General features: G+C 37.6%; 1 protein-coding gene across 3 annotated transcripts; it reads right to left on the bottom strand.

Annotated features, from left to right (window-relative positions):
* Nucleotides 1-2163: 2163 nt before the first annotated feature.
* On the bottom strand, nucleotides 2164-12591 carry LOC139935361 (histamine N-methyltransferase-like). 3 transcript variants are annotated; one of them, XM_071929905.1, is made up of 4 exons: nucleotides 9834-12591; nucleotides 5073-5310; nucleotides 4118-4438; nucleotides 2164-3281 (listed from the first exon to the last, which is right to left on the bottom strand). In XM_071929905.1, exons 2-4 carry the CDS (start codon nucleotides 5275-5277, stop codon nucleotides 2923-2925), a joined length of 885 nt encoding a protein of 294 aa, XP_071786006.1. In that variant the 5' UTR covers nucleotides 5278-5310; nucleotides 9834-12591; the 3' UTR covers nucleotides 2164-2922. The 3 variants fall into 3 exon arrangements, with proteins under 3 accessions (XP_071786006.1, XP_071786005.1, XP_071786004.1); XM_071929904.1 differs by having other exon boundaries at nucleotides 10899-12590; XM_071929903.1 differs by lacking the exon at nucleotides 9834-12591 and adding an exon at nucleotides 7607-7706.
* Nucleotides 12592-12792: the final 201 nt, after the last annotated feature.

The raw sequence follows: 12792 nt of genomic DNA, 5'->3' as shown, positions 1-12792 counted from the left end.
GATAGTATAATGGTCTAAGCACGCGCGCACAATGTTTTACACTACCAACATCTCTTCATTGCTCTTTACCAGGTTTTAATAAGTTCATTGAGATAGCCTGGTGCTAATCCATGAAGTACTTTCCATGTTAAAAGTATAATTTTGAACTGAATACGCTCTTGTACTGGCAACCAATGAAGTTTCTGTAAAACCGGTGAAATATGGTCAAATTTAGAGATCTTAGAGAGGACCCTAGCTGCTGCATTCAAGGCATGTTGAAGTTTATTTAGATTTTGTTTAGAAATATTGAACAAAAGACCATTTCCAATATCTAAACGAGATAAAACAAAGGCATGTACCAGGATAGAAGCTGATTTGTCATCAAGAGTTCTACGAAAATTGTTCAAGATATGGACATTATATTAAATAAACAGACTGACAAACTTTCTTAAATGTGTATCCATAGACATATTAATATCAAAAATAACACCAAGATTACGTACAGATGTAGCGGAGGTAATCTGAGCACTACCAATATTTACATGATGGGTTTTTATCAAACGCTGCTGATACTTAGATGAAACAAAGAGCAATTCTGGTTTAGATTCATTTAACTTAAACTTGTTCACAAGCATCCAGGATGTCATATCTGTGATGCAGTTTTCCAAGCGATGTTTTGCAGACAGTTCACTTGCTGTGTCGGATGGATCGAAAGGTACATACAGTTGAGTGTCGTCTGCATATAGATGAATTATTACGTCATGCCCTCGTGCAATGTTTGCGAGAGGGGAAGAATATATGATGAAAAACAAAGGTCCGAAGACAGATCCTTGAGGGACTCCGAAATTCAGTACAACGAAGCGGCTTTGTTTTGAACGAGGTTGAGAAAACCTCGAAAAACTATGCTTCGACCCCACAGTACATCGTAGCTTTGGACAAGGCGTCGTAAACTCTTAGAGTTTAAAGGCAGAGGACACTTTTGGTAATTACGCAATATAAGTATTAACATTAAACCTTGATTGGTGCACTTGAGGTCTCAAAATCAACCCTACGCACACAACTTCGTGTGACAAGGTTTTTTTTTTCTTTGACTACAGTCACTGTATAAATACTCGTTCTGGACAATGAGATCACGCTCCAGTGAATTTCATAACAAATCCATGACTGTTCAGCTCATGTGTGTTCCCGCTTAAGAAGGCGTTACGAGAGGTTTAGTAAGTAACGCGGTAGTAAAGCGATACGAATGCTTCGTGAATAACACGTAAGGGATACTAAAGTCTTACTAAAGTCTTACTAAAGTCTTACTAAAGAGCCACGTAAGTGACCGATTTACGAGGGCTTCATGAATAAGGCCCCAGTTCTCTAAGAACAAACTCTACAGTACCTGGGGCCTTATTCATGAAGCCCTCGTAAATTGGTCACTTACGTGGCTCTTTAGTAAGACTTTAGTAAGCCCTTACGTGTTATTCACGAAGTATTCTTATCGCTTTACTACCGCGTTACTTACTAAACCTCTCGTAACGCCTTCTTTAGCGGGAGCGCGCTTGAGCTGAACAGTCATGGATTTTGTTGTGTAATCCACTGGAGCGTGACCTCATTGTCCAACACGAGTATTTATACAGTGACTGGATGGTATCGTCAAACATGGAGCGCCAGACAAAAGTAAGGATGAGGCAAAGACCGGAAGGCGAATTTCTCGGTCAATTTCGGAAAAAGAGCAGCCAATTTAACCACCAAGCTATTCTATTTCGCGCAAAATCGAATAGTACTCAAAAGGGTAATTAGATTTCGTTTTGGGATTAGTCAAATGTAATGTTGCGTCGTTCGAATTAACAAAATAATTATTCAATTTAACAATTCATCAAAGCAGCATTCAAATTCGCAGACGCTTCTTGAGGCGTGTGTGTCACGAAAAAGAATGACGCTACGCTAAATTGAACAGAGTGCTTAAGGAATTTGACTCGACCCAAAACGAAATTGAATGGCCGAATTCTGAATTTGAAACGCAGTAACAACTGGAATAGCAAACCAGCTTTAATTCGAACGCATGCAAATTTAATTGACTGCTCATTTGCCGATTTGACCGAGAAAACCTATAATATAAATCAAGAAAAATTTATTAAAAATAGATAAAAAATAGGTTGCACCTTCTCAAAAATGTCGCAATGCTTGAGAAAACTTCGCAATTGTTTTTGTTTAAGCCAGTGCCTTTAAAGGGAAGGTACACGTTTGGTAATTATTCAAAACAAATATTAACTTAAAAACTGACTTGGTAACAAGCATTGGAGAGCTGTTGATAGTATAAAACATTGTGGGAAACGACTTCCTCTTAAAGGCAGTGGACACTATTGGTAATTACTCAAAATATTTATTAGCATAAAACCTTTCTTGGTGACGAGTAATGGGGAGAGGTTGATGGTTTAAAACATTGTGAGAAACGGCTCCCTCTGAAGTGCTATAGTTTTCGAGAAAGAAGTAATTTTCCACGAATTTGATTTCGAGACCTCAAGTTTAGAACATGAGGTCTCGAAATCAACCATCTAAACGCACAGAACTTAGTGTGGAAAGGGTGTTTTTTCTTTCATTATTATCTCGCAAGTTCGATGACCGATTGAGCTCAAATTTTCACAGGTTTGTTATTTTATGCATATGTTGAGATACGCCAACTCTGAAGGCTAGTCTTTGGCAATTACCAATAGTGTCCACTGGCTTTAAGTAATGTAGTTTTTGAGAAAGAGGTAATTTTTCAGACTTCTAGATAGATAGATTTCTAACTGAAAGCACACAAATTCGTCCAACAAGGGTATTTTTTCTTTCATAATTCTCGCAACTACGATGACCAATTGAGCCCAAATTTCCACAGGCTTATTATTTTATGCTTACGGTGGGATACACCAAGTGAGAAGACTGGTCTTTGACAATTACCAAACGTGTACAGGGCCTTTAATTAGACGGCTTCGTAACGATAACTGCCTCCCAATCATTACTCATGAGGATTTTACTCCCGTCTTTCTTAGAGCACTCACTGCTGGCCATATGCTCTATCACCTCCTTATACTTGGTCGCTGATGCCGTCTTCTTGAATTCACTCACTTGAAGACAGAAATCAAGCAAGAGATCCCCATCCTCAGATGTCTCGTCAAAGCATTTAGTGATCTCCATTTCAGAAGTGTGTCGACTCAGGGCATAAGGGATGTCATGGCGATCAAACGAGCTAAGCATGTCACGTGAGCTAATGTTACGCAGACCACGCTTACACAAGTCGGGTGTACGTCTCCAAAACTTCCACATACCACTTAGGTCTGAAAGAGAAAACAATACATACCGAGTCTTAGATTTTTGTATTTGAAAAAATTGTTACGGGGCTTTATACACAACATGAACAAGTTAACCTACAGCCGATTTCACGAAATGCTAGGATTAATCCTATCTCGAGTAGATGGATTGCAATACGCGTCAACGACCGCCATCTTTGAAGTGTTAACAAGGGAAAAGTGCACGCTCAGCAGCGCGTACACGCGTGCAATGTTCCCTTGTTATGCGTCCAAGATGGCGGCCGATGACGCGTGTAGACATTCCTTTTTTCAACGTCACAGCCCGAGTTTTTACCAACCCTGGTTGGAAAACTATGGAAAGCCATGAATGCTAATCAAAAACAGATCGCTACTGTTTGTAACAACGTACAAAAATATTCAATCATTGTGTTGTTTTTGTTGAAAACAAATAAATTAAGGGAGATACTTTATTGTATGGTTGCAATGCAGGCGGCAATATCTTTCCAAGTCGTGGCTCTTCAGTTGGTTTCTCCGGTTGGTTTCTCCGGTTCTATAAATACGATTGAGTGTTTTACAAAAATTCGGCCATCCATGCCAACCAAGGCGGTTTGTTTAATCAAGAAAATAAAGGTCTATTGCAATCCATCTATTATAGGACGAGTAACTCGTCCTAAGCCGTCTGTGGTAACGGAACTTAACTCGTCCTTTAAGTCCTAAGGTTAATCCTAAGTTAATATATAAATTAAGTCTTCAGTGGCCACAGGGGTAGGTCGTTTACCCGCTGATTTCTTCACAACATAGTAGGCTGGTCTGCTGTCTCAAAGGAATTCCCCCCATTCGCTCGCACGTTCTTGTGCGTTTACCTGATAAGAGAATCGAAATCAATATGCCACCAGGTTCCAGTAGATCGTACAGATACATCAAGGAACTGTGTATGTCATCCACGTGGTACAGGGAGTGAATAGCGCTGATGAATTGAAACTTGGTTCCAACTCCGTCAGTATCTCTGTATTGTTCAAGGGTTTGCTGTCGCCAGTCAAACTTCACACCTTGTAGTTCGTGTCCCTTGGTTTGAACCAATGCCTTGTACTTGATGATTTGATCTTCATCTGGTTCAACTACACGGTCAGTGATGATTGGATATTTCTTCAGTAGTGCGGTCAAAAATGGAAACTCCACTTCCCCTGTGAATAGTTACCCAAAAAAAGCATATATTGCGCGGGTCATTAAAAGGACACTTCATTATATTTCTTGTAATTTTATTACATTTAAATTAAACATTAATGATGGACTGGTTAGGATAAGAGAACCACCTTGTGTGACTGAAAGTATTCGATATAGATTTTGAGGCACTGTATGGTGAGGTATCAATGTTTTGCGGTAACATGTGTATAATATCTACTTGCCGGGTAGAATATGTTTTTTTTTTAAAAGAACTTGTCTTGTAAAATTCTACCACCACGGAGTAGATTTTCGGAACTCGGGGGACTTTCTGAAAAGAACTGTCCTGTTATTTAACTACTAGGGCCTACTTTAATAGGCGGAAGGCAGAAAAACGGCTGGGAAATTACTATTTATTATTATTATTATTATTATTATTATTATTATTATTTTGGTCTCAACGTTTCGACTAGCTTGCTTCTAAGAAGAGATGGTTACATAATAATCTGCTCGCAAGACTTTTGTGTTCGTTTTTCACCACCTGAATGAAACTCTCCGGTTGTTTTATTTTTTTTTATATCTGGGTTTCGAGATTCATATGTTGTTGTTTTTTATCAAGATTGTTATTATTACAAATGATTTGAAACACTGCCTTACCAGATCCACTGCCTACTCCTAAGACACGGAGTTCATTGTCTTGGTTTAAGTTTGGGAGATGAGGGACGATCGTGTCGAGTAGCACCGTCTTGGTCCAAGTGTCCTGATGTTCGTACTTGGCAGAATACACAAGGAAAGTCTCATACGCCTTGAAGTAGCGGTCCCGGTTGGCAAACAAACGCATCATTGGCTTAGAAGCTGCCATAATGTATACCCTTGTACTCCCCGATGCAACTTGCTGTCAAAAGAAAAATGATGATAATAATAATAATAATAATAATAATAATAATAATAATAATAATAATAATAATAATAATAATAATAATAATAATAATAATAATAATAATAATAGTAATAGTAATAGTAATAGTAATAGTAATAGTAATAGTAATAGTAATAGTAATAGTAATAGTAATAGTAATAGTAATAGTAATAGTAATAGTAATAGTAATAGTAATAGTAATAGTAATAGTAATAGTAATAGTAATAGTAATAGTAATAGTAATAGTAATAGTAATAGTAATAGTAATAGTAATAGTAATAGTAATAGTAATAGTAATAGTAATAGTAATAGTAATAGTAATAGTAATAGTAATAGTAATAGTAATAGTAATAGTAATAGTAATAGTAATAGTAATAGTAATAGTAATAGTAATAGTAATAGTAATAGTAATAGTAATAGTAATAGTAATAGTAATAGTAATAATAATAACTAGATATAGTGTTTGTAAAAACAAACAAGTATTGTAAGTATACTGTCAAATTACAAAGAAATCAAAACCAAACAGTTTTCTCGATGTGTAATAATTTTATGGAAAAAGCATCAACAAGTGTACATTTCAACCTAAAAGCCTTTAAATACTGCCTTTTCAAAGCATTTTACAGGCTCTTCCAGTTTAAAAAGGTCAAAAAGTCAAGAGAAGGTCACCAACATACCCATTTTTGTGGAATACGTGAGGCCCTTTCATATGATGTATAGATTGTCAAAATAGCTTTTGTGTTTGAGAAAACGTGAACTGATGAATAATGGCGACTAGAGAAGAGACTAACTAACCAGGAGGGAAATGTTTGTTGAAAACGCCTTGAAAACAGACTACGTACGTAAAGCCCTTTCATATGATGTATAGATTGTCAAAATAGCTTTTGTGGTTGAGGACATAGGAACTTATGCATAATGACGACTGGAGAAGAGACTAACTAACCGAAAGGGAAATGTTTGTTGAAAACACCTTGAAAACAGACTACGTACGTAAAGCCCTTTCATATGATGTATAGATTGTCAAAATAGCTTGTGTGGATGAGGACATAGGAACTTATGCACACGGACGACTGGAGATTAGACTAACTAACCGAAAGGGAAATGTTTGTTGAAAACACCTTGAAAACAGACTACGTACGTTAAGCCCTTTCATATGATGTATAGATTGTCAAAATAGCTTGTGTGGTTGAGGATATAGGAGCTTATGCATATTGACGACTGGAGAAGAGACTAACTAACCGGGAGGGAAATCTCTGTTGAAAACGCCTTGAAAACAGACTAAAGCGAAGCTATTGGAGGAAAAAAAATTAAATACAAAAATAAATAGTACAAATTTTGGTCGCCAAGTGGTCTCCCATCCAAATACTGACTGGGCCCGATTTTGCTTAACTTCAGTGACCGGACGAGAACGCAGACTAAAACGATCAACACGTGGTGCAGAGCGTGACTAAGCTCCTCAATGCACCGCATACTTACACGTGGTGACCGCAATGCACCGCATGCTTACACGTGGTGACAAAGTACATGTACATATAATTGTAAAATCTTTACGCGCAATCAATGGGGGAATTTTGTAGTTCTTTATACATGAATATTTTAATTTTCAACCTCGATTTTGAACCAGAAGACAAGATCAAAAAGGGGACATGTCTGTGAGGCGTTTACGGAGTTTTTAATACCCTTTCCGATGATGTATTGATTGTAAAAAACCCTCAGGTAGATCAAAAGTTATGATTTTTTGAAATAATAAACTTTGAATTTGTGTATCTCGTCAACTGATGACGTCATCGTGACGTAACAACTTTTGCATCATCTACTGGTTATTGTCTACCTGTGTGCAAACTTTCAACTTAATGCAAGCTTCGCATCTATGCTTTTTCTTGCGGACAATCGACAGCGAGAAGAATAAGAAAAACCAAAAAAAACAAAAAAAACAAACGAACAAAATCAAAGAGTTGTTCGGGCTGTTGCCCGAACACCTAATAATAAACATTTATATAGTGCCAAATCAATTAAAAATGCTCCCAGGCGCTTGAAAAAAAAATCAAAATTTTAATCACAAAAAACTGGTTTTATCTGAGGATGAACGTGTGGTCCCAAGTAAAGTTGAGTTAACCGTCAGCAATAGTTCACAAAGATAGCCTGGAGCTAGACTGTTCATACATTTAAAAAGCAGACATTTGTAGTAGACAAATTTTATAAATAATACGATACTTTACCGGAAGCCAGTGCATTTTTATGAGAACAGGGGTAATATGATCAAATTTTCTAGTACCTGTAAGAATTCTAGCTGCACAATTTTGGACACGTTGTAGAGGTGCAATCGTAGATTGAGGAAGACCTGCCAGCAGAGCATTACAATAATCAACCCTGGACATAACTAGAGATGTAATAACCTGTTCAGTAACTGAGTAAGTCAGATATTGTTTAATTTTACTGATGTTATGTAGATGGTACATGGCATTACGAGCTACTTCACGAATACTACTCAATATTCGTTATAACTATAGTTCATGACATTAATAGTGCAAGTCAATTCAACGATGGCGCCATTCTTGGTATGTTATTGTTTGTACACCTCATGTGTTCGTCTGTCCTTGTTGTTGCGGTGTTTTTCTTTTTAATTACATGCCTACAAAATTTACCTATGCTGTATATACGCAAGTGACCTGGGCCCAGTTTAAAGGCAGTGGATACTATTGGTACACTGCAAAAACGTTGGTCAAATCATTTGTTGGGCAAAGTAACTTCAACAATTAATTGCCCAACAAAACCAATAATTGGTGTTGGACAAACATTTTGTTTGCCAAATTTGTGTTTAAAAAGCGGAACAAAATTTGGGCAAGTGTTGGGCAAATAATTCGTAATCTGAATTTATCATAACTGTTGGTTACACTTTTGCGTATTTATTGGAGCAACTTTGTTGGTGATTTTAGTTAATTTCGATTGTTGGTTAAAATGATGCACATTAATTGGTCAAAATCATCCGATCATGCGCACTACGATCAAAGAGTTGCCCAAAAGTTGGGCAAGGTATGAAAAAACATAACGATATTTTCCAACATGGCGAGTGGAGGAGTGGCTGTGATGAGCGGGGTTTTCCCAGTAGATATAGATCAAATTTGAAGGTTAGTTTTTAACTAAATATGAAGTTGTGTTTTCTATTCAGTCGTACATAGTCGTGACAGTTGCAGAGGGAGCAACAATGTGACACTACTGTTGAATTAGTTTCAGTTTTTAGTTTCAGTTTTATCATGCCATTATGTGCAACGCCGGTTGTGGCATGTATGCGTGTGCTTGCGCTGCAACTGTCACGACTGTGTACAACTGAACAGGAAACAAACTGTATTTAGTTGAAAACTAACCTTCCAAAGCATCTACAAACCACTGAGCACCCTCTCGATTTTGAGAGAGATGACAAGGCCTTGGAAGGTCACAGCTCACCACCGTTTGCCATCGTGGAAAAGATATTTTCTACGCCTGGTTGTATGACGTATCACAGAAGAAACTGTAAATCAAAGGGTTAAATACATTCACCATTTGTTGGATAACACCGAAAAGGGTTAAATCATTAATAAAATCATCGCCCAATAAGTGCGTTATTGATAATTTATTAAATACCCAGAAAATGGGTAAACAAAAAATTACCCAACTGTTGGTTACCAAAATATACCCAACTATTGATGAGGAAATATTACCCAATTATTTGACAATCAAACTTTGATGGGTAATATTTTGCCCAAAAGTTGGAGGAGTTCACTATTCGCCCTTAATTGGGTAAAAAGTTAGGAATTTTTTTACCCAATTTGTTTACAGTGTAGTTACTCAAAATAATTATCATCATAAAACCTCATTTGGTAACTAGTAATGGGGAGAGGTTGATGGTATAAAACATTGTGAGAAACGGCTCCCGCTGAAGTGCCAGTTTTCGAGAAAGAAGTATTTTTCCACGAACTTGATTTCAAAACCTCAAGTTTAGAATTTGAGGTCTCGAAAACAACCATGTAAAAGCACACAACTTCATGAGACAAGGGTGTTTTTTTCTTTCATTACTTCGACGATCGATTGAGCTAAAATTTTCACAGGTTTGTTATTTTATGTATATGTTGAGATACACCAAGTGAGAAAACTGGTCTTTGACAATTACCAATAGTGTCCACTGTCTTTAATGGTTCTGCTTAAATGTGGATATGGTAGGGAATTGGTGTAAAATAAACAAAAACGACAATTAAAATCACAATATTTCACATTGAACGTGCATTTGGGTAGCCGTTTTCTAACTTTTCACATCTGTAGGACACATTTATGGAAAATCCACTTCTACTGTGGTGTAGATGAGTAAAATAAAATTATTGCAAATGGATTCGGAAAATAAATAAAGCGATATTTAACCGACAATAATTGTGACGAATTGGGCTCAATGCGGACGGAATCTAGAGTATTGGCACTATTTGTACCATTATAATAATATGGACACAAAAAAAATACTGAACGGAACTCACCTTGATGTCAAAATATAAATAACGTTGTTTATTGTAACTTCGGACAATCCAGACAAAGGCTTAAAGACACTATGGACATGTTTGGTGATTACTCAAAGTAATTGTTAGCGTTAAAATGTACCTGGGAACCATCAATGGCTAGCTGTTGATAGTATAAAACATTGTGAGAAACAGCTCCCTCTATTGAGTAACGTAGTTTTTAAAAAAGAAGTAATTTCTCACTCAAATGAAGACTTCAGCTGAAGCATTTTATTATGCATCTTAAAGCAAAGTCACAAAGGATATGCAAAACAGTTTTTTCTTTCATTATTCTTTTGCAAATTCGATGACTAATTGAGCCCACATTGTTACAAGTTTGTTATTTGCATTAGGATACACCAAGTGAGAATAATGGTCCTTGACAGTTACCAGACGTGTCCAGTGGCTTTTTAAAATCCAAACACACAAGTCGTCGGTCCAACCGCTTAGAAGCTGCACCAGGCGACTCTTCAAACATTACACTACAGTACTGTTTTGTATGCAAGTTGCCATACACAAGGCCTATGCTTCAAATCAACTATTTGTCCAGGGTCCGCGGCCTTTGCCACCTACTTCGCTCGGGAATAAAACAGGGTGACCCCCTTTGGCAGTCGTATCGGCCGTAGGCTTTGGGTATCATCAATCAGAAGCCTGGCTGGAACAGAAGAAAGCACTACCTACCCTGCGCTGTAACACCACAAACCCAGTGAGCGTAACCTTCGACGTAAAATGTCAAGGTACGCATGGGCCCACACACAACAGGCAGGGTAAATAAAGGCCAAGGGATTCCAGAGTGTTGGCTAGTGACTATACAACTAAATATTTATAAAGCGCCTTTACATCAAGATCAAACGCTGTAAAGAGCAAAACCAATGGAACTATAAATACAACAATTTACATCTGATACAAGTGAGTTTTGTGATATTTTTTTTAACAAAGGCAAATAGTTATAATTTCTGATGCGTACTGGTAGGTTGTCCCATAACATTCACTATTGGCACTCGATTTAGTGTTCATGTGAACATACAAAAAATACTTGCGTCTCACCTTAATGTCAAAAATGAAACAGTTGTTTGTTGTACTTAATCCTATTACGGCCAGCAGGGCGGATGGTCCAAGTCCAAACAAGACTTTAAAGCAAAATACAGTTCTTGGATTCAACTGATCGGAGGATCGTCTCGACAAAAAAGACCACCGACTCTTCAAACATTACGTGGTGACCTTCATCAGATGACCATGAGCTGTAGTGACGTGTACATTCAAATCTGGTTGTCTGTGTTTGGCCTACGCCTTATTTGTATCCGACGGTGTATTATTATTGTGCTGCCCTTTGAGTCTGACGTATTATTTTTTGGACGTCAAAGTGGGTCGGCGGTCGGGGCTTGGCTTATTCTGTTTAAAGAGTGGTTCATGCTATAGCGCCCTCTCGCGGCGACAACCGTGTGCGCTTAAACAAAAACTAAGGTCTTATAACCAATACATATCTATCTGTGCTCCGAAAGTGTTAGATGTTTTTTGTAGCTATAAGTATTCTGCAGTCGGATGAATCGTTGGTTTGGACACAATTGGTGATTACTTTAAATAATATTGTTTAGCATTAAAACCTTGTATAAAGAGCAATGAAGAGCCGTTGGTTTGCAATGTCGTGAATTTTGTTGCATACCGTTAGGATGATGCCATAGTTGTGGATAATTTGTTACCGATCTAGGGAGTACTGTGGCGCTACAGCAGGCTCCCTCTGTAAAGCATGTGTATACCCAGGAACTTGGCACCAGGCCAAGGACGACCACACGCCTCGCTTGCCTCACAACAAAGACTACTGCTGCAATGACTACCGCTTATCTCACTGTTGGAAAGAAACCCCCCAGATCATTAGACATTTTATGCAACATGGTATGCAATAAAATTCACGACATCGCAAATAATATTCGCAGACGTGTGCGCACATATTCGCGAATTGTTTCACGACATTGCATACGTGTGCGCACATATTCGCGAATTGTTTCACGACATTGCATTCGTGTGCGCACATATTTGCGAATTGTTTCACGACATTGCATACGTATGCGCACACGTTTGCGATATGCGATGTCCCTTCAGGGCCACCATAATTAGGCCAACGAAGTCATAATTATATGCCTTAGTCTTGATTCTAAGTCTTCTTTGTGCCACAGTTATTAAAAAGGGTATAGGAGTGAAAATAATGCACTTGAAAAGGTCAAACTGAAGTTGTATTTTGTATTCATTTAGGGATATTTATCATAACAGGCGATAAATACACCATAAACAACAACAGATGTTTTGATACTTCTGCAGGGGTGGGAAGAATTAAGGCCACATTTAATGAAAGAGGATAAACATAAAAATAAAATAAAAATAAAAAAATATAAAAAATCCACACGATGACGTTTCAAGTTAAAATATTTCGCTGCAATGACGTGTTCTTCATCACAGAGTACGTGCAGTTGCAGATACACATACATCAAACGTGAACATCACAGGTCAACACATACGATGATTCTATTACCATAAACAACTTCGAAAACTAAAGCATTTCAACGAAAAATGATTTGATACAAACAATAGTGATCCTCATTTTGGGGCGCACTATAGTTATCATCCTCCAAGATGGCAAACTTTAGAAGCATGGCTTTTGCATAGTGCCCTTAAGAAGTCTTTAAGAAGTCTTTAAGAAGTCTTTAAGAAGTCTTTACGAGAGGCTTAGTAAGTAACGCGGTAGTAAAGCGATACGAATGCTTCGTGAATAACACGTAAGGGCTTACTAAAGTCTTACTAAAGTCTTACTAAAGTCTTACTTAGAGCCACGTAAGTGACCGATTTACGAGGGCTTCATGAATAAGGCCCCATTTCTCTAAGAACAAACTCTACAGTTGGGGCCTTATTCATGAAGCCCTCGTAAATTGGTCACTTACGTGGCTCT

This window comes from Asterias amurensis, chromosome 3 (genome assembly GCF_032118995.1).
Source record: "Asterias amurensis chromosome 3, ASM3211899v1".
Taxonomy (NCBI): domain Eukaryota; kingdom Metazoa; phylum Echinodermata; class Asteroidea; order Forcipulatida; family Asteriidae; genus Asterias; species Asterias amurensis.
This window is presented reverse-complemented; position numbering and strand designations above follow the sequence as displayed.